Here is a 23,982-nt window from a genome sequence, read left to right on the forward strand (position 1 = left end):
TTTTAATGACCCATTATTATCATTTATGACTAATTAAACCGGTGGTATATTTGAATACTCCTGCTGTATTAAAGATCGTAGCTGCAATATATTCCATAGTAGCTGTTTCCTGAATCTTCTCCTAATAATTGACAATATATTTATAGAAACGTCCAGTGGACTCACCCCCCGCAGGAAGGTTTAGGTACGGTGCAATGTGATTTGGGTGGAGACTGCTGCCCCCGCGACCCGGTAACGGATAAGCGGAAGAAAATGGATGGATGGATGGATGGATTTATAGAAACAGAAAGGATGGAGATGTGAATTTGCAGACAATCCCTTAAGTAATGCTGTTTGTTTGTAGTTGTTGTTGTTGTTGTTTTTTAATCAGATTGCAATTATAAACTTCAAAAAGTTTCGAGTTTCTATGTTTTTATTATTCATTAATTAAAAAATCCATAAACAAGAACGTTTGTTGTGTCCCCTCTGAATAGATGCTAATACTTAAAATGAATTCATCAAAATGAAAGTACAGTAATAAAGGGCAGCCGTGTGAAACATTGTCTGGTGTTCTGTTATCACAAACCAGACCAAAAAAAAACAAAACAAAACACCCAAAAGAAAAGTCTTTTCTTCCATCTAAAGCAGCAGCCTGTTCACAGTTGACTGGAAGAGTGAATGTCTCTCTTCCAGTATTCCTATACATCCGCCCCCCTGTCCTCATTCTTGCCCTCAATTCCCAAAGCAATCTCCAGGCAGTGATTCTATTAAAACAATACTGCCTCATGCAAATTGCTACTGTCAAAGTCCATGGTTTGATTCCCAGTTTCCTCTGCTGCTCTCTAACGCTTTAGTGGAAACTGTGACAGAGCAAAATTTGATGGGATCACTGGTATCAATAATAATAACTACCCTCTGATCAATGATCACTCACACCTTCAGGCTAAAGAGCGCAATATGTGACCATGAGCTTCTCATTAACAGTGGCTGCAAACACGCCGGGCCGTTAGAAACCTGCACCAGAGCTGCACAACGTTTTTGGTAGGAAAACATAATTAATCTAAGTGTCAGGCAGCAGTCTGGGCTGCTGATAGTTTTAAGCAGAGTTGTTCATGAGTGGACACGTGCACTTGTACTCACTGTGAACACAGGACAGCCATTAGAAGAGAAAAAAAGAGTGGCTACCTGTTGGTCTAACATTTGTCTCGTCACTTTCATTAGGAACTCCTTAATTAAATGACTGACGGTCGTGCTGTGGCACCTTTTCATCTTCTCCCCACATACATCAGTAATAAGGTGCTACTTCAGGGAACCTCGTTGAGTTCATTAGGACTGCTGTCTGCTCCCAGACATGTTCTTACATTTTTAACTCAGGGGGTGGATGGTGGTGGTGTTGGGGGGCTGGGGGACTGACCCGACTGTCTCTCCTTAGAGAATGAGAACTCAGCCTCAGTGTAGGTCAGTGAGGTGGTTCCGACCAGTCATTCATAGTTTGACTGGCAAAATTAACTTCCTGCTATTACATTGTGAATTCACCGACTCAAAGGCCAAAAGAAAAGCATTAGAGTAGAGAGAAGCAGACGTCAGTGATGAAGCGAGAACAGAAAAATGTGGAATGAAAAATAAATTAAAAGTGAACCGAGCTCAGCTCCGGACCTTTTTCAATTTCCAAACTATTTGCACAGAAACACTGATGTCACTTTTATATATTTCTTTTCTTTGTGTTCTTTTAAATGAGTTAGACATTTATTGGTTTTCAAAAAAAATAATACAATCATCCATTTCAAAGCAGAAAGAGAGAAGGGCAAAATGTATTTAATGGATTATCTGGAGTCCTTTGTACGACTAAAACTTCACTGCAGTAACTAGTAACTCCCCTGTCTCTCGCTTTGTGCTCATTAAAGGATATTATGATAAAGGGCGGAAAGAATTTTAAAATAGTTCAGTAATGTTTTCTTGGTACAAAAGAGTGAATAAAAACATTGGTGTTGGTCCAGAGTTTCACAATCAGTGCAGTTCTAGTTTTGACCTTGTATATAACTGTTGAAGAAAGGAGAAAAATCTATTCAGAACTTGTTTACAAACCGGTACAGAGACAGATGATTGAGCTGCAGCCCTGCATGGTCTGTAAACTGCCTAAAATCTTACATCACTCTGAGGTCCAGTCTGTGTTTTTTGTGAAGCTCTTTTGTTCACGTTGGCTCGTAAATGAGAAAAGTCATTTAAATTTTGATTCATTTGGCAACAAGAACTTTGTCAGGCACTGACTTTATGACATTAATAAATTACCGGACGTTGGCTCGTAAATGAGAAAAGTCATTTAAATTTTGATTCATTTGGCAACAAGAACTTTGTCAGGCACTGACTTTATGACATTAATAAATTACCGGAACAATCAAACATTAAAAAAAAAAAAAAACACTTATCAGAAACGGTTTGCCAATTCGTCACTTTCTAAACAGATCTTTTTCAGACATTTACAAGTTCGCAGCTTTGTACATGAAAAGTTTGCCACATTTTTCACACTCCTTGAAGACTCTGCTCCACAATACTTTCCGTTCTCAGTTCCATTCAAAAGAACTCACCTACACATATTTATAATGAAGCTGCTAACACGGATCAACAAATCAGTTGTCAAGGCGTGACCAAAACAAATAATTACTAACAAAGATTCATCTGACGAAATTACCTCAAACTGTAAATGCAACTCTCTTTTATTTTGAAAGTCAAAGTCTCATGTTTGGCCCCTTTACTTTTATCACAAATGTTTCCATTGATAATCAATAAAACACGTTACAGTACATTTACTTCTCTGCATGACCTGCTGCCCATGACTCGTCTGGCTGTTGACGATTTCTGCTGTAGAAAATACAGTTTTCATATTCACTGTCTCCATTTGAGAGACAAAAAGTCATCAGTGTGAAATCTCAGGCTGCTTAGAAATGTTCTATAACCTTTTGTGATTTAAATAATGTTTTCTTCATCTTTGTCTCTCTGTATTGTTTATCTCCAGGGCCACCACCCCTCAGAAAGAAAGTTTCTAAAACACTGCATTGGACCAACTGAAGCAAAGCACGTCTCAGTACCTTCAATACCAGAAGGAACTTCTGAGCCTCTCAACAAATAAGCCCTCCGTTCCTCTGGCAGCTATTATGTAAATTCACTCATGCAGATTATAAAAAGTAATTGCTAACACAAAGCATACACAGAATAATCTGCCTGTACTGACTGCTGTGATGAAGATAAGTGGTGGAGATGCCCATTGAACATTAGCTTCATTACACTCTTTGGTTCCTGTTGCATTCATTTAAAAAAAAAGAAGTGAACTCAGACTCAGTGGCTTGTTTAAATTTTTTCTAACTGCATTCTAGGGACTATTAGAGGTTAAACTTTAACATGAATTATTACCTACAATAGAAAAATGTTCAATTTTAACAAATGTTATTCATTAGCCTGTCAAATATATCAATTTTATCTTTATATTCTTTTGTTTATTTCAGAAAAAAAGATTGTTTCTTTCCTTTCAACTCAAATGCCAAATTCAGCATCTGATGCAGCATTCTGATTTGAGTTCTATTTCCTTTACGACACCGTACTACATGACCCGAACGGTCTTTGGCAAAAGTGCCTATAGTAGGGACCAGAGAGCTACCCCAAAGGTACAGAATAAAACAAAGAGCTAGTTGTGTGATACACAATTCTCCAATAATAGAATAATAAGAATAATGCTGCTCCGTCAAGCACACCTGCACCAAATGCTGCTGTTTGTTCAAATGTTTTATATTTTATGTATCTTCAATATTATCATTTTTTTTCTGCTGCAAGTCTTTATACTTTATTTAATTTACTCTAAGCTACACACAGTTTACACAGGTGCTGGTTACAACTTCATTTCACTGTGTGCGTACCTGGACGTCCTCATGTGACAATACATATCTTGAATCTTGACGATGATCTTAATGATATGTTGTCCTTTCTAGTACAATTCAGGTCAAATAATAAAATTGAACACAAATACATTTCTAATTTGAGATCTGTTAATGGCCTTTTTAAACCTGGAAGGCTTTTTAAATAAATCTCTTTGGAAACAGAGCATTGACTACAGGTCGTTTGATCCCTTACATCATCACTACAGTACAACACACTAACAACCTGGGTGTCTCCGCCTTGAGCTGAAATTCTGCCGGGAGTTGATCCAGCTCCCCCGCCGCACTCAGTACTCAATACAGTTAGAGGTAAACACCTTGAGGGACTGTATACTGAGGGAGAATAACATTCTTCCTTCGCACTTTGCAACACTGTAGCTGTCAAGTTAACCAGCTGACAGAGTAGCAGGCTGGGAATAATTGCTCTCATTCTATCTTCATAGTTTTTCTGGCCACTACCATTCACTTCTGCCTGTCACTTTGGTCTCTGGATAAAACACCATCTCATTCCATAACTGCCTCCAAGTCAAGGTGCTGCTGCGACAGCACAGTCTGTCTGGACGTGTAAAGGTTTGAAAAGACTAACAAATGACATTGGTACAAGTGGAAAAGTTCTAATTACGATGGTTGGACGTGGTTTAAAAACATTCAATTCAAGAAGCTCTAAAAGCTGACGTGGCCTTGCAAGAGATGAAATATTTTCAGACAGAAACACATCATCTCCACTTGGAGGACATTCAGTGTTGGATTATGTTTGCTCACAATTTTGCTCCACATTTCTTTTAGGGAGGACATCGAGTCCTGAAGAGTTTCATACAATTACGTGACATCACTTCAACCTTATGAAACCGTTTGTATCAAAACATGTTTCGACGGTCAGTACTGGCAAAAATGCCCCCTCATCGCAGTTCACCGATCGAGGGCAATTTTACAGCCCCACACCTCGAGTGCTGTCCTGGAGGAGCAGCCAGGCAGCAGGAGAGATGGTTGTCCTGTCAATACAGACACCATCGTACACAACAGCAGCTGACGAGGACACACACGGTGACGTCAGGTGACACCTCTGAGGGAGTCGAAATTGACCTGCCGTGGTGACTGGCTAGTATTAAGACATGAACCAGTGGATCCAACAGAACTTTTGGAACCACTGTTTATCATGTTATGAAATCCCATCATACGTTGTACTTCTGTCACTGCTCTCCATAGAATATGAATGAGGACATGACCTGACTGCCATGTTTCATGTAAGACCGGCCTTAATCATTTCTGCTCTTCTTTAACAGTCCTGTCAAAACAAAGGCATAAGCAATCGCTCCACATGTAAGTCTACACTGCTGAGATAAGGGAGCCTTCAGGACAACTAAAAGACATATAGCTTAAAAGCTTCTTTATCTGATCTTCTCCACAATCCAGAAATTATTCTCCAGAGAGAAGACAAATCACCTCCTGTCAGCGATCCCTTTCTTTTCTATTCCTGTTTGTTCTCTTTAGGGTTTCATGCATCCAGGTTATTTTTGCATTCTGCAAACCCAGAAACAAAAAACGTACTATAATGAGATCACACCTGAGAAACAGACACAAAAGCACAACAGCAGAGCAGAGGACGTGTTATGTGAAATATTTCATATTCAGGTGGACAACCTGCGAGACAGAGGATGGGTCATATGTTACAGGAGCAGAGCAGAACTAAACAGATCACTGAGGTAACCATGGTATCTCCCTTCAGCTGTCAACATGTGGGTGAGAGAAAAAAACAACATCACACACATCTAAAGCTATGACACTGTGCACAATGAGTTCTATTGGTTACCACCATGGAGACACTTATTTATTTCATCTTCGTGTGCAAGGTACAAGATCATGGCAGAAACAAGGACATGAACATAACGTGTGCGTTTCAGAGTTGTAGTAATCGGGGTAGGCTGATCCTGTAGGCCGCATCCACCTCCACATTGGGCTGTTCCTCTGAATTTTCTGGGCACGGTGTTAAAGGTGGGGTGCCCTCCTGCAGAAATTCACAGCATCTTCCTCTTCTCAAACTCCTACAGAGAGGAAGAGGAAGAAAAAAGGAGGTGAAATGAAGTGAGATAGATGTGAATGATTTATTCATGTGGAATTCACACAGCTCTGTTATGATCCCGTGTGTCAGATCAGCTGTTGAGGGAGAGAGGGAGGAAAGGAGGGAAGAAGGGAGGGAGTGCAGGGCAGGAGGAAATGAGGCAGCGAGAGCCAGAGTGAGCCTGATGGTTTGTTTTTGTGGTGCCAGTGCAAATCAAGTGTCGCACACGCAAGTCTGTGAGTTGCAGTTGTCAACATTAAAACAGCTCACTTTGTGAGATTTATGGGAGCTGCACATCTAAAAGAATCTGATTTATGTGAAGTTGTAGTTCTTGTGTTTATCAGCACAGTCCAACCATGTTACTATAAATGAGAAAGCATTATGTTGGCCATTAAAAAGGATGTAGCTATTTACATATTCAATTTGGGAAATATCACACAAACCGCGAGATGATAGAATACGTCGGTACCCGAGAATTTTCATTCCACTTGGGGACTGCGACTTAATGCAAATGTCATTTATCAAGTTTACAGAACACACAAGTGCTCATGAGTGCACGCAGCCACTCTGTCCTTCATCGTCTTGTGAATACCTGAAGGTCTACTGCCACCTTGAGGAGAAAATGTTTCATTGTTTCCTTGCTACAGAGAAAATGAACGGGCAGAAATGTGGAGAGTAGAGAGAGTAGGTGACGGTGGCCCAGTTCACTAGAGTAGAGATAAAGGGAAGACAACGCCCCAGAGGAAAAAAGAAAAAAAAAACTGCATGGACAAAAAATAAAGGTGGTGGTTGTGTTCTATAGACTGGAGTACAAGGCAGAAATCATAGCAACAAGGTAAGTGTAGAGCTGTTTGTGCCTGAGGGGAGGTGGGTGAGAGGGGAGGTGGGTGAGAGGGGAGGTGGGTGTTGAAGCTTTTGGTGTCAGACAGGCTCAGACATCTGACAAGTCCAGAAGAAAAAGGGGAGTAAAATGAGAAAAGCAGAGGATGTCACTCAAAAAAGAGGCACGGAACCCAGGGAGAGCAGAGGGGAACACAAATGAGCAACGGAACGTTTATAAGCTGTGACAGCAGCTTTAACACACCTGAGGTCTGATGTATGGCATGGCATCAGTCATACAACCTGTGAGCCAAGAATTTCTGCACACATCTGTGTGTGTGTGTGTGTGTGTTGCGTGTGCATGAATACACATAGAGCAGGCAGGCTAATGCTCTCAGCCGCTGTGACTGTGAACGTCAGATAAAAGACCGTCATAATTCCACACTATTATGAAGGACTTTCTTGGGTTTTTTTTTGGGGGGGGGGGGTAGAAAATATGTTTTTCCAATAGCTTGTGCACGCACCACTGGAACTGGAAATGACTAGGGATGTGACTGGAAAAACTAAAGGAAAAAATAAGTTTTCAGATACTCCAACTCCTGCACCATATTTTGTTCCATTTAATGGATTTGGGAATGTTTTCTTGAGGAGATGAAGAAACACGTTTTGACACGAAACACGAAATTGATGCCTGAAACAAATGAAGGATTAACAATGCTGCTCCTACTCAAAAACCCAGAGGGTTGCGTCAAGAAGAGCATGTGGGGTAAAATCTGGCAAATTACTGCACCAACTACAGACCTGGCTGTAGCCCTTGGCAAAAGCCGAGAGTGATTCTTCTTCATGCCTGCGATTCATTCCAGCAGGTTAACGAGAGACTGGTTTGGGCATCACTGGGGCTTTCAAAGGAAACTATTAAGATGCACAAGGCATACATGCTGGCAGAGAACGAACATTTAGTCCTGAACTTTTTCTATCAAATTGTTAATTTTAAAATCAGTGTTTCTCAACGAAAGGTGCAACATGAGCATCAGTTAATAGACTGTACAAGACTAAGGGAGTGGGGAGAATCCTGTGCGCATGAATGTAGGGGATAGAATGGGATTGACATTTTATCCTATTGGCAGTTTTGCAGTAATAAACCTGCAGCTTGGTGTTATTAGTACAGCACTGTGGTTTACGGAGGTTCAGTAGAGTTCAGTAACAAAACTGTAAAAATTACCATTCACCTATGCTAACAGCGATAACATCGTAAACTAGGACTAATCTAGCACAATCCAATGCATGGTGTACTACCAGCCAATGCCAACAGAGCTGTCTTCCTTGTATAGCGCCGTACGACGACGTATTCATCTGCTCTGCTAGCCAACTTGTTCCCTTGAAATTCTTCTTTTTATGCCGTACGTCAGAATGATAGAACAAGATTTTCTTAAATTTATGAGAGACGGAGACATATTCATGAAATGGTGCAGGACTGAGGACAGCCAAGCTCATATAAATCACAAAAATTGAGGTAAATTGTATTTTTTCTACTGTATTTCTAAAAATAAAACAAACTCTTTTTTTACTAACTGGACAAGACCTTTTTATTATTCCAATATATCTGTATCTGGTGCACCTTTGACTTAAGTTGCTGTATTTCTATGCCTGTTCAAACAGCACATCCAAACCTGTATTCTCACCAAACTGTGCTAGAAGCAAGATTTCTTTTTCAAGTTTTATTTTTTGCCAAAACAGAGGACTGTTCTATAAGTGCAGCAAACAAATAGAACTATAATAAAATAGAATGTTTTATTTTACTGTTACAAAAATGTCAAAAAGCCCATAATGAAAATGTTATTCTTCCAGAAGAGATGGTGGCAAAAATGTCAGCATGCTACCATCTGTGTACACAGCAACTGAATTGGCAGAAAGAGTCTGTAACTATTATGATGATGAATGGCTGGTGCTGAGGTGCGAATATTTAAAAATATGCGAACAAGAGCACCGGCTGAAGCGGTGGCTTCATTAGTGAGGATTACTTTAGCCATGTGATATTTCATACAACTAAATGAATCCTTAAAAAAACAACATGTACCTTTTGATGTACAAACCCAAGTACAATTTCTTTTGGCCAAACAAAAGTAAGAATACAGAAGCTATAATTAAATCTGATGATGCATGTATCCTTTTTTTGTGGGTCCATTTTTCTGTCTACACATGTGCAGAGGCTGGTGCAGGTCAGTGGCGGCGGAGATGCTCTGCCCCAACAGGAACAGCTGCGACTGTGGTCAACACGGTGTTCCACACCCAGAGCGTAATGTCTTTTACGTCTTATCACTTTGATTACAGAGGTCAATGGGATTAACAGAGACGTATGATTATGGTGTGCGGCGAAAATGAGCAGCAGCAAAAACACGTTTTTCATCGTTACACACAATGATTATGAATTAAACTTTAGGGAAGAGAGAAGAAAAGAACACGTGTAAATCTATATTGGTGAGCACTGAGGCCAACGGTGGTAATGAAACTCATGGATGATAAATGGTTGTAATACATGCTTTCACTTTTTATACATCTTGTTAACTGTGCTTCCTTAAATAAATTGAAATAAAGGAGCAGCAACGCCTCTGTTGCCACGCTTACATATACATTTGCCCTTCTCTTCAGCAGTGTTCTTACAGTACGGCTAAAAGTTTAAATCAGCCCGTCCAATCCTAGATTATAATTTCAAACACTTTCCTATCCCTGCTTTCAGTTTCAGCAACATACTGTTACAGTACAGTACTATTATATTATATATATATATATACATATGGAGAGAGTATGTTAATAATACGTATATTACTTTATTCATTTATTTATTATATAATATGTTATATATTATATACTAGTATAGTACTGTATAGGTTTGTTTTTTAACTAGATTGGGAGGACATCAACATTTATTAATATTATCATTCTTTTTGTAAAAAAAAAAAAAGTAAGCTGCCTGACACATAAAGGTTAAACATATAAGTTAATCTGACAGTGGGGTCATCAAAGGTGAGTTAATGAGTGAATTGTTGTAACAAGAAGAGAAGGTAGCTTCTTCTTGGATTATGTTTTTATAATGAGTTAAATATCACTTTTAGAGAGTCAGCTAGTGCATGTCGACGATGCTAAATACACTGAATAATTCAAGTGTGACACATGAATAATTCTACCCTCTTAAAATCCTTTACAGAAAACTTTGCCATCTTCATCTGCCTGTCAAAGTAATTGCATTCAGGCATTAGTTGCCTTACGTAAATTCAACTTTTATGCCAATGTCACAGAGTTATCATGGAGATAGGAGAATGTACGGCAAATTACTTTTGACTCGTTCTCATCCCTAAGAACGAGGTAAAAAGAAAAGAAAAAAAAAGGTTTAAACTGAATTACAGGGCAAAGACAGAAAGCTTTCACTGTTAATTGTAATTAATGTTTAGATAAGTGCTTTACTGGGCTACACAGAACAACTATATTACACTATAAACTTTAATATGTGGTTCTGTCCTTTTCCACAGGCCATTAAAAGTACAACTATCACATTAGCATAATTCTAGTAACTCCTCTGTGCCATGATAATATCTGGTTAGGAGAGAGGACTCACCTTGAACATAGTGCTGCCCAGCTGGGCAGGAGACATGCTGACCACAACGCCTGCAGACTGGAGGGCTGCAATCTTCTCTTTGGCTCCGCCTTTTCCACCGGCGATGATAGCGCCTGCATGGCCCATCCTACGGCCAGGTGGAGCAGTTAGCCCGGCAATGAAGGACACCACAGGTTTTGCATTTGCTCCCTGAATGGAAAAGGCAAAAAAAAAAAAAGAAAAGTACAGAGTTAGTCTGGAATTTGGTGATGGGGTTCTGGTAAAGGAAACTGGTAAAGGAAAATAGCAGCCCACTTCTAAGTTTCACAAGTTCACGGTCAGTGTCTGATTTTCCTCGTTATAAGGACATGGAAAGATCTGGACTGCAAATTAAATATAGTATACCAGGTTTCTGGGGTTTGCAGCTACATTAGACAAGTAAAAAAAATCAAATATATTGTGTGGAGGATAAGGAGAATACACAACAAGAGAGGTGGGTCTACAAAGACCAGAATTTCTGCACCTGCATCACATTAATTCATTAGAAGGTAAACACCCCTCACCCTCTGACTACAGAAGCTCTCTCATAACAGGCTCGTCGCAGCAGCCATCTCCGATTCAGCCAGCATTATTAAAACAAAGGGTCAATCAAGCCATTTAATTGCATGGGTTGGTGTACGGAAAGATTGGGACTCCTGCCATTTTATATCATCTCAATTCTGAAATGGTAATTAGTCATGCAGGCACTGATTAGCTCAACACCTGTCTGCACTGCTTGCTCCTTGATGGATGCTGTGTTCAACAGTTAAGATCACTGCGAAGGTGAAGAGAGCTAATGTTTCATCTTGGGCAATAACGTTATTGTGAGCGAGAGGGATGGTGTGCATCTGTGTATGCATGTGCGGTAGATAATAACTCACAGTTAGGAAACAGAGGGAACGGACTCTCCTCAACTGCCACAGAGTAATATAGTGAGGTCTTTCGAAAACAGCACACAGCTTCCACCATTTTAGCTCTAAATTAAGACAGCATCGAGGGGGGGGGGGGGGGGGGGGGGGGGGATTGGGAAGTGATACAAACACCAGATGATTCGATAATTTAGAGAAGTAGGACATATATCATCCAGAGAAATGTTGAGGACCTTTGCTGGAAATGCACCGCTAATGAGATATTAACACTTGCACAGATAACAAGGAAATGAAGAGTTGGACGGGCAATATCACTTCTGAGTGCAGTAAATATGTTTCCAGCAATCAGTTCTCCGCCCAGACGTACGTACAAAACAAATTAACGTCAAACCAGGCTCATGAGTCAAATCACGTTCTGAATAAACCAAACCCCCTCATGTGTTTCATCTCAAATATATCACCAAAGACCTTTAACTACTCGAAACACTTTCTTCAACAGACCCTCTTTGCTAACAATGTTTGTTGGAACAGAGTCATAGAGTCCTTTTAAAAATCAATTTATTACCATTGTTATCAGTTTGAATATTTTTGGTTCATTACGAATGAAAATGCAAGCTCATCTATCTCTGTGCAGTTGAGGAGGTTTGGGTTCATGAATATAAAAATATTCATGCCAGGTCTAATTGGAAAAACAGCAATAACAAGCCTCAGAAGTCAGACAATTACAGAGAGGGTAGGAAACAAATACATTGCAACTGTGTTCGCACACGTGAAACTTTTTTTTTTCCCTTTGGTTTTAACCTTTTCTCTAGACCACAAACTGCTTGAAATGTCCATGTTGTTTCCACAGAATTACAAGCAGGCTTAGCTGAACCCAGTGGAGACGGACTTAATTAAAATTCCTGAGGCAAAAAAAAAAGAAAATAAAGGTCCAGAAACCTCCATGGCAGCTTAGGTGCTAAATTTACTGACCTGCTTGATATGCATGACACGTCATGTTATATGGTCTTTGTGGGAAAAAAAAAAGATCTGCCTTTAAAATTCTGCGAACGTCTGGTAAGACAGGACAGGCAAACCTTGAATATAGCTGACTTCTTGAGACATCATCATGGTGCCGAGCACAGCAGACACTGATGAAGACAGAATCTTGAAATATGATCTGCATCATAAAATCTGACAGCAAGGACTGGAAGGAAATACAAGCTTGTTTTCTTGAATTTAACAAAATTAAGGTGTCGGGATAATAAACAGTCTGCAGTAACTCAGCAGCAACACTGATGGATAATGAAATCAATACCTCTTCACCTTTCTGGTATAATGCCTCTTTTTCTCAAACTGGAGTCCAATACATTTTATGTTGCATGACACAAATCAATCATGAGAGGGGAACTTTAATTTCACTGAACATTCAATACGTAATGTAGCCGGGGTGGCAGAATATGTCATGTTGATGCAAAGTGTCAAGCAAACCTTGGGGAAAATTCTCAATTAACTTTTAACTTTGAGTTATGTGGTCGGAGAACGTCAAGGTTAAAGGGGTTTTACCTTTAAAGCGACATATAAATGGCCCCAGTGAAATGTCAATGTTACGGCAGTTGGTGAGAGCTGTGGCTGGTTCATTCTCTCCTCAAATTTAGGGACAAAATGTGCAAAACATTAAATTACTGACCCAAGTCATTCCCTCAATCATGTACTGTGTTAAATAGTAATTTCCGCTCTTGTGCAAATAATAGGAGTTGGGAATACAGTGAAAAGCATGGCTAGTAAGTGGCACTAATGTACTTAAAGTATAAAACTAACAAAAGGTTAACCAAGCTATCTAAAAGAAACAATTCTACCATCCCTGCACTTAGAAGTTTTGGGTTTTCATCTCCTGAATGCCGCAAAACAAATGGTTCATAAAACAAAACATTAAAAATCTTCAGTGAGGTCCATGTCACGTTTTATCTGTAATTCTTTATAAATCTAAATACATGGCCAATGAAACTACATGAGGCGTCCTGGGGCTGTAATCATGGAGAACAGAAACCTCATTGGGTTGTCTGTTCTAACTGGACCACTATATCCACTGAAAATCTGCAAATTAAAGACCCAAGTGAGACAGGAGTAAAAACTGTTAGAGAGGGAGTGAAAAGAGTGTGTCCTGTGTTGTTATTTCCTTACGGTGTTATGCTGTTTAAGATATTCTGCTGCATTCTCCTCCGCATTGCCTCCAATCTCTCCAATAAGGATGATGCCGTCTGTCTTGGGATCCTGCAGGAACACCTCCAGACAGTCTATGAAATTTGTGCCATTGAATGGATCTCCGCCAATACCTGGAAGAGGGCAAAGTAAACAGTTGCTGTGCTACTTTAAAAGGAAATTCACAGTGAATACTGGAACATTCATGACTAATGGATCTAAGAGTGGTAACTGTGTTGACACTCTGATAAGAATCTAAAATGTCAAAGGTTTATCAACAATATCAAAAAGAGTCCTATGATAATTCTACTCAAGTGATGCAACTCTTTAGAACAACACAGTTTCCCCGACAGAGTGTACAGCTAAGGTCAAGTGCCACTTGACCTTAGCTCATTGGACAAGACATTGTCTGAAATTCTAATATTAATGTCCTGCTATTAAATCTATCAGGAGCTGGATTAACAATAATCACTGAGTCGGACTGTGAGGACATGAAGAGTTAAGTCCAGATTCACAGTAGATTGTGGTTAGTTCTCAGGAGTGTCAAACCTTCTTCTTTAAAACTGTTTACCTACAAAAATCTGTACATCATTGTGATTTAAATTTCTCTTGTTTATTTACCACATTTTGCTAATTGTTGACGATCAAATGTACTATCTACTATAGTATCTACTATACTTCACCTTCTCTATTTATACCCCTTTTCCACTGTTGTCCAAATGTTTTGCACAACACTCTATATTGAAATTAACAGTTTTCAAAGGGCACCTTGTTTGCAGATCTATTGACCATTAAATAGATTTTGATGGAAAATGATTTCAATTGACTAATAATAAGTCCAGAAAACATTAGTCCACATATAAAACACCTCTGAATGCCAGTAGTGTCACTTTCCTAGAATTCCGTCTTTTCGCCCTCATTATCATATAGTATATGTAATAGTATCATATAGTAGTAGAGAATTTCATAGGGATTCTTTTTACAAGCTAAGCTTTTTAGTTATTTAATGCTCCACTATGTTCACCAGCATTGCTGTGTAGATTTTGCAGAGCTTTTTTGCTGTGTCACAACTGCAGTGAAGTGAAGACTAGAAGTGTGTTGAAAGTGAATAAAAGTTCCATAACAACAAGCCCAGTTCAGTTCAATCACATCCTGAAAAAAAATAATTTATCATGTTGATCACAGTTGGAACTTCATCTATAACTTAAGGTGCAAAGAAAGAGAGGTTTTCAAATAGTTTGCTGAGTCACTTATTATACACAACATTTTGTAAGGTGTGTTGCTGTTAAATTGGACTGCACCATTATTCAAATTTACTTCAAAGGCTCTTTAAAGTTGGTTTAATGGTACAAATGTCCCAAATGACTTTCATCTCTGCAGGGCAGTTTAATGACACCACTTTTTTCATATCCAGCGAACACAACTTTCAAGGCTCCTCCAAATCACCAGGGCCCAGTAATTATGCTTTTATTTGAAATTATACAAGGGCCGTAACAATTTGGGCAAACCTCCACGAGAGAAATGTTCAAAGACAAAATATGACCCATAGTCATACCATTAAAGAACCTGGCAACATCCAGAAAGAAGAACTTGAATAATTAAAGACAACTGCATTAGCAGTGTCAAAATTACATGAGTATTAAATATGGTGCTAATCTTATCAATCTTTAACATACGGGACTCAGTCCAACATAAGCACTGTAAAGTTAGGTAAAGTTGTTATTGGCAGGGTTTTATATCTTTTAATCTTTTTAAAAAATAACATTGACTTGATCTAGAAGATGTGTCCCTTGATGGTACCAGTTTTATAACTGAGTTGCCATTTTGAAGTATTTGTTAAGTTAAAACCCAAGTCACTTATTGTGTAATTTTCCTCTTTTTGTAGCTGTAACCCATATACTTATGTAAAAAAATAATTTTCCTAAAAGCTATGTTTCTAAGTGTGAAGCCAATTTAATATCACACAAGGGCAGCTTACCAACGCAAAGAGACTGCCCCAGGCCGACTTGTGTGGTTTGGTGAACAGCTTCATATGTCAAAGTTCCTGATCGGGATACAATTCCTGAAAGACAGCAAACACTTTACTTTTGTAATTACGCAGTGATGTTCATGCAAATTTAGCAGTTTGTTTTGGTTTAAAGGGTGAAAATCACTAATATTGACGCAGCTGTCCAGTGTATGCTCTGAAAACAAAAGCAATTGATTTACAGCAAAAACAGACATTATAGACCAGGCTCTTTTATAAGACATATGAATGTTTAATAATAAAAGCAATACCAGCAATTCCCCAATTAAGGGGTTGTCAGAAACTAACTTAAATGATGCAGAGATACCATAGAGGGTTAGCAGGGAAAAAATAGCATAGTCAGGTGTAAATTAAATTTACAATATGTTGAGGTATTTAACTAAAGTAAAGTATTTAAGTAAAGTACGTAAACATGCCCTGTGCCCCTTGTAGTGGCCGTGGGCCCCCATGGGGACCCACCTCCCACTTTGGGAACCACTGCATTACCGAATATCAAAATATTCTTTAGACTCTAAAGACTGGTCCTGCTCCAAAGCAGTAATAAAGTAATGCCAGAAGCCTAAAGACAAACTTTCTGTAGGATTATGGCCAAGCTCAACTAGTCTTTAATATCTGTACATATTTAAACAGATGTTAAATTAGGTCATCTTTAAACTAAAAAGGTGTATACATGCAATAACATGTTTATTTTCAAATAGTCCAATAAAAAAATCTCACCAATTCGTCCTTTCTTGTGGATATGACCTGGCATGATACCAATCTTGCATTCTCCAGGCTGCAGATAAACACAATTTATCGGCCAAGAAATTCAACTTCCATTCATTCACTGGCATTTTCCCTTAACTATGTTTTGCAATGAAAAAAAAAAGTTATTCAACTCATTCTGAATTCTTGTCTATGTATTATTATTGCTGCATATCAAAATGATACTAACTACACAAAAAATACTGTGCTGTTCAAGAAAAACACTGCAACAACTAAGAGAAAACACAAACAAACAAAACCTCAATGCAGTATAAACCACATACTCCTTTAAGGTTTGAGTTGGACTGAGCTGAATATTAATTCTTTGAATCTGAATTACATTTGGAGCCTTGAGAGGGAATTCATGCTTCCAACCCACTCAACTCCACCAGCAGGACAAAAATGTTCAATTATCAGAGAGAGAATGATAGAGAGAGAGAGAGTGAGAATGATAGAGAGAAGAGAGAGAGTGAGTGAGTGAGTGAGTGAGTGAGTGAGTGAGTGCTGTAGCTTACATTGATGACTCCTGGACAGTTGGGGCCTATGAGGCGAGTGTTGCTCTGACGCAGAAGCTTATGTTTGACTCTCACCATATCCTGCTGGGGAATGCCCTCGGTGATGCAAACCACCAGGGGGATCTCTGCGTCAATGGCCTCGATAATGGCCGCTGCCGCAAATGGCGGAGGTACATAAATTACGGTGGCATCTGCCCCTGTGCCCTCCTTGGCCTAAGGCAGAAATAACTTATTTTTAGAACCTTTCACAGTGAAATTGTAAAGTGAATAGTAAAGGGAATAGTGCCACCTCATGTTTAAAAAATATCCACACATTCTTCAGAGACAAATGGCATACACACCCTTTAATTATTACACTTGTGAGCCACACTCACCTCTACGACCGAGTTGAACACTGGCAGGCCGAGGTGCGTTTTGCCACCTTTACCAGGAGAAACACCTCCAACTAACTGGGAGCCATAGTCAAGGGCCTGCTGACTATGAAATGTTCCCTACAGGCAGAGAAGGGGAAAAAGAGTCAGCATGTGCACCACTGTGTAATGAAGTGGGGTACAGCCACTTCTGCAGCATCAACCTTGAAATATCATTACAGACAGAGAGGAAGGAGGAAATATGCTGCCAACCAGGATCAATCACCTGCGCCTCAGAGCATCAGAGGACAGAAGCACGGCGTGCTTCTCTTGGGGAATTATGTGTAAGTAAGGGTAAATATATTCGGTGTGAATGAATCAAAATATCCTTGTCAGATAAGTAATGATACCAGGCTCAGTTAATCTTCCAACATTCCATTGAAAAGGCAGATCAAATCAAATATACTTTGGATTTTCTCCAGCAGATATTCAGAAGAAAATACAAAAACGTTCCAAACAGATTTTAGATTCTGTAAATGTTCTGATGTCCAATAAATGCTGCAAGTGGATTTGTATCAACACAAACAGCAACAGCAACAATAACAAAAATTATTATAATACTTAGAAATCTGACCAAGACAGGCATAAGGTTCCAGAAGAAAAACATACAGTAGTTACTAATCCTTCGTTGTGACAATTTGATAATTTCAAATGTCTTTAAAATAAAATATTTTAAAACATTTTAAAATATTTAGGAATGATTCATTATATTATTATAGCAGGAGTAATAGAGCAAAGAGTAATAAATGTTGATAGATGTTTTCAAATATATGGCGATTTAATATAAGAGAAGTTTGGACAACACCAACAATAAAGTGCCATTTATTTTATTTGGGTAATCTCTTGTAGTTTTATTGCAGCAAAAAAGGGAGTGAACAAAGATATACAGATTCTTTTCCCATGCAATAAGTTTATTATTAGGGATAAAAGATGCTGAAACAACATCAACACAGCCAACGGTGTCGGCTACAAGTGTAGATAAATGAGCTTAATGTTAAAGTTAAAACCAGCCCATTAAAATGAATAAGAAGCGACGTATCAGCATTTCCTAAAGCCTCATACAGTCTTTCACTGTGCTAACTTTGCTGTTTTTCTCCAGTCGTTGTCATCGCAAATGTTGGGACAATAAATTTGTTAGAGAAAAAAAATAGGCTTGCTTATCCAGCCAGAGAGAGAGGACGATGTGCACTCAACAGCACTTGCTTCACTTCTCATCCTTTTCAAATTGCTCAGTGTTCATTGAATGCTTATTTAAAAACCTCTTATCATGTTAGAAAAACACAGATGTACTGAATGTGCACAAGGACAGAGGATTAGAAACAAATCAGTGAGAATTAAGTGTTTTTTTCCCCCTCAAAATCTCCTTGACCGGTTGCTGTTGTAAGCACGTATTTTGTTTTGTTTTTTCTGTGGTACTGATACAGAAACAACTGGGAAGTTCTACTAGAAACTAACACTAAACATGTATGCAGTACATATTGGCTTTGTCAGGGGCTTTGCCTCTCCTGATTGTTATCCACACAGAAAGCAGGTCTGTGGCAGTGTGTGTTACCTGTTGTGTTTGTGACAATATACTGACATAAATGTGTGTCCATTTTTGCTGTAAAAGGCAACTCTGTGCTAATCCAGGCAGGCAGTTGATGGAGGATTCACATAACACACTCTCATGAGACTAATCAGAGATCTCACATAAACACTGTGCCTCTGCTTTCTCTTAACATTAATAAATGTCATGGCAATCAGATGTCCTTGATTAAAATTGGTGGAATTGGGGAATGATCTACAATGGCAACAAAAACACTGAAAACCAAGCTAATTTTCATCATTCAGTAAATCATTATCTATCAACTCAAAATTACGGTACGGTATAAAGGTAGACATATAAGCGAAAAATACTTTCATAACATTTCAGTCACAAATTACTTATTCTTCAAATAAAAGAGTTGTATTCACACTTGAAATATAGTAAAGTTTTTATGTATACAAATAAAAGTGTATTATTACTTTGTGAGACACATTTGAACACAGTCTTTCCCGACATTGTGAAAATTACATGATATTGAATAATCTTTTTGTGGTTTGACCAAAAAAAGAGGAATTGTAATCACGTGTGTGATTTCCCAATATTATAACTGTAACCAAATCCTGTGTGAACCACTACGGACAACTGATGTGTGGATGGTAACAACAAAAGTTTTCATTACAAACCTGCTTCCCCGTGAAACCTTGACAAATGACTTTTGAGTTCTTGGTGATGTAGAGATTCTTTCTTGTACCCGTATAACAGTGCCTGACTCCACTCTGCTGCACTGAGTGATAGATAAATACAGATTAATTAAACAAAAATTGCAAACTATCAAATGGGCAACAGAAAAAAATGTGATTCTGCCATCAATTTGTCCAGAAATTCCTTGACTTTAAAAACCATGTTTGCTTTTCCAACCTAAAATGCTAAACTGAACCAACTACATAGAAACAAATAAATTGAAAAACACATCTGCAACTGCATGTTATAGATGACTTATACCATTTTCCAAGGTTTTAAATAACATATTGTTTGATTCGATTACACAGGACAAGGGTGACAACGAGTCACGTATTTCGGGATAATTATTTACACTTAAGTGTTCGTTAGGAAAATAATTACTTTTGTTGAATAGTATAGTTTAGACTGGACATGAGTACGTTACGTTAGAAGATTAATACATTATAAATGAGTGACCACGTACAATATGTGTTAATGTGTGCAAAAACAACAACCCCAATGACTGAACTTTGGTCTGCTATCATGTCTGAGACAACTTAGTTGTGATGGAGTGCAAAGTTCACTGAACGCCTTAGCTTAGGGACAACGTGACTATTATTCAATAAATATTATTCAATAAATATATTGACTATAACAATTACTCAAACAGTAATTTACCCTTTAACGAAATTAGTTGCTAAATATTACGTTGCTAGCATTCAGCCTTAAACCTAAGTCAAATCTTTAGTTGATGGTCACTGACACTACAACTATATGCCGAGGTATTTAGTCTATGAAACAAGGTCAAAGACCAAACATGCCCTGGCCTTACAGTCTAAACTTAGACATTGTAACCATTTGCCACTGGAGTAATTGTCTACGTTCGCCAGGAAGCTAACGTGGCTGTTCAGGCTGTGCTAACTGACAGCCCATAAGTGAAGCTTTAAAGTCCGTTCAAAATAGTTCAAGCTAACAAACCTCACCCAAAGACTAAAAGCATACAAAATCACCATAGTCACGCTAGAGATATTACATTTAAAGTTAAATGTTTTGTAAAAACTTACAAAGCAGCTTGGCAAACAACCTGGTGTGAGACATCTTCGGTCATTCACCAATGACACCAGTGTCGCAGGACCTCAAGCAGGGGATTTTAGCTGACCACAAATATCCTTGTAATATATTTTTATTTTCAATGAAACTAAAAAGCTCAGAAGAGTGAATTAATGACGCTGTTATTCTATCGCTATCTCATTAGTTTATATTACCCAAAGCTGTATTTATAGTTCATTAGACAAAGAAAATACCAATATCCCAGGCGAATAAATGGACCGAAACAAATGGTAGGAATTCTGGGTACTGAAGTTTCCCAGGAGGTACATGAAATATACAATTTTACCACTAGATGACTCGCTAGATCATTCACAAGGATATACTGTTCTCACAATGAAGTGAGTAGAAAATAAAAATGTGGCAGAAATGTTGTGTAATTTTGTGCAATGTAATGGATATAAATATTGTGTACACTCACCGGAAAGTGTGACTTTCATACTCTCAAAATAATTTATTATATATTTTTGTTTATATCATGTGTTCTTTACGTCGAGCGCCACGTAAAATTATTTCATATACAATCCACTGAAATTTTAATATTTGTGTCTACCAGGTCTACCATTTCTCATATGACTCTCATATGAGTCCCCTTTCATTTGAAATTTGCTAACGTCTACATATGTTTTAATAAATTGTGTTTTTTAAGTGTGTAGATGTTTGCTTTGGAAAGCCTTTTTGCATAATTATTGAAGAGCTTGCATGCAGTCTGAAAGAATGTAATTACCGTCGCACTTGAGTAATACATTTTAATGGAATCCGAGTTACCTTTTAAAATAGATCAAACAAATAAATAATTTTTGCAGGAGTTGACATATTTGTTTTACAAAAATCAAAAGATGTGACAATTTACATAGCACTTTATTTTATGAAGGAATGTTTCTGTAATTGATTGTAAGTGATAGAAGAAAAAATTACGAGAAGTACATGAAGTAAGCAAACGACACCGTCATGCTACGTTGTCCAATCAGAAGCCACCAACTCCTCTAACGCCAATTGGTTACGTTCACCGCCACCATAGAGCGTTGATACGTCTATTCTTGAAGTCGTCTGTGTACTTTTGCGGACATTTCTTGGTTCAAAGAGAGAACTGTACGTACTGCCAGCATACGTTCAGGAGCCAATACAATGACAGAAACGAACCACAGAAACTAAACAAGTATAACCGGCCTATTTGAGCAACTCAAGATGGTCTTAGAAACTATTTCAAGAATAATAAAAATCCAACTTCCAGCCTATCTAAAGAAGTTGCCGCTCCCGGACACTATCGGTGGTTTTGCAAGGTTAACAGGTAAATTATCAGCAGTTGCGTTGTTCTGTCTGTTCTGTAAAGATGACTTCAACCGGGACATCGCAGATCTCTACACGCCAGCTAGCATGAGCTAAATATTGTTCTGCTAGTTTGTGTATGATGCCCCCTTTCTTTGACCTTAAGAACAAACTACTCTTTCATAAGGTTAGCACTCAAATGAGTATGCAATTTTCGATCAAACAAGTTCCTGATATATTTTGAAAATGTGTTACTGTTTTTAAACCATGTCGGTTGAACATGAAATGATCTTTAAAAAAAAGTAGGTTAAATGTTTAAATGTGCTTGAAGATCCAGGGCACATCCAGACTAGGGCGTCAAAGACCTTCAAAACACTGTTATTAACAGCTGTCATAATTATTACAATTACATTTACTGGTCGTACTGGCTTTGATTTTTCGGCTGATTTCTTTGAGACGTTGAATATGAACGATCGAAATTCTTACATTTAGAAAACACGTGTCACAGCATGTAAAAATGTTCAGTTTTATACAACTTGTTCCACAGCCTTCTGTTGTCACATGACATGACACATTTGGCAACTGCTCACATACGTGATAATTGATGATTTGATCTGATCACCTTCTCAGCTGTGAGTCGCTTAGAAAAGCAGAACCAGTCACTTTGCTAAGAAGGTTATTCCCTGTGAGGTACATAAATCTGTCACACGTCCTCAGGAAGGTTCTAGTCCTTTCAGCACTATAGTCTTTTCTTGGTAATGAAAGAAACATTTATTTTATCTCAATGTATATTTTGGGTCTGGACACTCAAATGAAATGAAATAAAAATCACATTTGTGTCTAACATTATTATTTGACATTGGAGTCTACCTATGGGTCGCCTGTTGATAATCAGCAGTTTAGATGATTGAGCGTCCACCTGTTGCAGCATACACAAGCAAAGATTAGCATATTTCAGCCGTTAATTACTTAACATTATTCATTTTTCTTTGTATGTTTGTAGTGTCTGAGTGGCTGCGGTTGCTGCCTCTCCTGGGTATCCTGGCTTTGCTTGGCTACTTGACTATTCGTCCATTCCTGCCGAAGAAGAAGAAGCAAAAAGACAGTTTGATCAACCTGAAGATCCAAAAAGAAAACCCCAAAGTGGTTAATGAGATAGATATTGAAGACCTCAACTGTGCAAATGTTTGTTACTGTCGCTGCTGGCGCTCTAAAACTGTAAGTAGACATGTTATTTCACATATTTGAATATCCCTCACCAGCAGAAAAAGTGTTTGTTTGACGGTGAATGGTTTATGTGTTTCCTGTTTCAGTTTCCTGTTTGTGACAAGTCACATTTAAAGCACAACGAGTTAACTGGAGACAACGTGGGACCGCTGATACTCAAAAAGAAGATACTTTAATCAGTTACTAAGGGGACTTTCTCTCTCGCTTCCCTTTTCCTTTCTTAATAGTTTGGAGATTTGTCACCTGTATTTAGTTTTTTCTCATAAAAAAACACTTTAACTGTATGTACTTTAAACACGTTTTAGTCAAGTTGTTGGGACCACTTTGAGATAAAACGTTGCATTGTAATTTCAACCAGGTGGTGAATAATAACAAAAGAATGAGGGTGGAGGTTTGTTCAGTTGAACTTCTTTAGACGGCTGTTTTAATTAAATTCAAAATAGCTAGTTCAAACTGGATTAAACATTTTGTACAGTAGGTTTTCATGCAGGACAATTCTCATGTAGCGTTCAGTCGTCTTTAACCCTTCCTTCCTTTACTCGGCTTCCCTGTTCTCTTTAGCCAAAAAAACCCCTACTATGTTTAATAATCTTATAAGCTATTGTTTTTATTGGATGTTACCTATGGTCTTTGATAGAATTTTCTAGAAATGCTAAATGCTAAAAGTTTTGCATTTTATATTCAGTTGTCTTAAATCATTTCAAAACACAGCAGTAATATTCCGATTAATCTTCACTAACCTTCAGAGGTAGCGCAATGTTTCACTATCTTTGTCATGATACACTTGACTTCCTGCTGGAATGTTTTCTTTATTTGTAATTCATCTGTAATATTTTCTACATAAAGGGTTCATGTTTAAGAGAGAAGCCAATGGAGTGTGGATGACTTTGTTGGCAAATTGTTCAAAATTTTCTATGACTCAGCAGTTATACAGAGTACAGCCCTCTTTTTTAATCTTTGTTTGCATCATTCTGA

At 38.2% G+C, this 23,982-nt stretch overlaps 2 protein-coding genes across 2 annotated transcripts; one reads left to right on the forward strand and one right to left on the reverse strand.

Moving 5' to 3' along the window:
- Positions 1–5,698: 5,698 nt before the first annotated feature.
- Positions 5,699–20,615, reverse strand: suclg1 (succinate-CoA ligase GDP/ADP-forming subunit alph). Its single transcript, XM_008317157.3, has 9 exons — positions 20,469–20,615; positions 19,368–19,468; positions 17,124–17,240; positions 16,750–16,962; positions 16,208–16,265; positions 15,443–15,526; positions 13,447–13,598; positions 10,397–10,585; positions 5,699–5,947 (listed from the first exon to the last, which is right to left on the reverse strand). The coding sequence occupies exons 1-9, from the start codon at positions 20,500–20,502 to the stop codon at positions 5,921–5,923; spliced, it is 975 nt and encodes a 324-aa protein (XP_008315379.1). The 5' UTR covers positions 20,503–20,615; the 3' UTR covers positions 5,699–5,920.
- A 919-nt stretch (positions 20,616–21,534) lies between these two features.
- cisd2 (CDGSH iron sulfur domain 2) lies at positions 21,535–23,961 on the forward strand. Its single transcript, XM_008317156.2, has 3 exons — positions 21,535–21,802; positions 22,784–22,998; positions 23,094–23,961. Exons 1-3 carry the CDS (start codon positions 21,700–21,702, stop codon positions 23,181–23,183), a joined length of 408 nt encoding a protein of 135 aa, XP_008315378.1. The 5' UTR covers positions 21,535–21,699; the 3' UTR covers positions 23,184–23,961.
- Positions 23,962–23,982: the final 21 nt, after the last annotated feature.

Source organism: Cynoglossus semilaevis, chromosome 9 (genome assembly GCF_000523025.1).
Source record: "Cynoglossus semilaevis isolate Cse_v1.0 chromosome 9, Cse_v1.0, whole genome shotgun sequence".
Classification (NCBI taxonomy): Eukaryota; Metazoa; Chordata; class Actinopteri; order Pleuronectiformes; family Cynoglossidae; genus Cynoglossus; species Cynoglossus semilaevis.

Coding starts and splice junctions, on each gene's coding strand:
- suclg1 (XM_008317157.3), bottom strand. CDS start 20,502: ATGTCTCACACCAGGTTGTTTGCCAAGCTGCTTT. Junction 19,469..20,468: donor GTTGTTTGCCAAGCTGCTTT/GTAAGTTTTTAC, acceptor TCTATCACTCAG/TGCAGCAGAGTGGAGTCAGG. Junction 16,266..16,749: donor ACTGTCCAGGAGTCATCAAT/GTAAGCTACAGC, acceptor GTTTATCTGCAG/CCTGGAGAATGCAAGATTGG.
- cisd2 (XM_008317156.2), top strand. CDS start 21,700: ATGGTCTTAGAAACTATTTCAAGAATAATAAAAATCCAACTTCCAGCC. Junction 21,803..22,783: donor TGGTTTTGCAAGGTTAACAG/GTAAATTATCAG, acceptor GTATGTTTGTAG/TGTCTGAGTGGCTGCGGTTG. Junction 22,999..23,093: donor GCTGCTGGCGCTCTAAAACT/GTAAGTAGACAT, acceptor TTCCTGTTTCAG/TTTCCTGTTTGTGACAAGTC.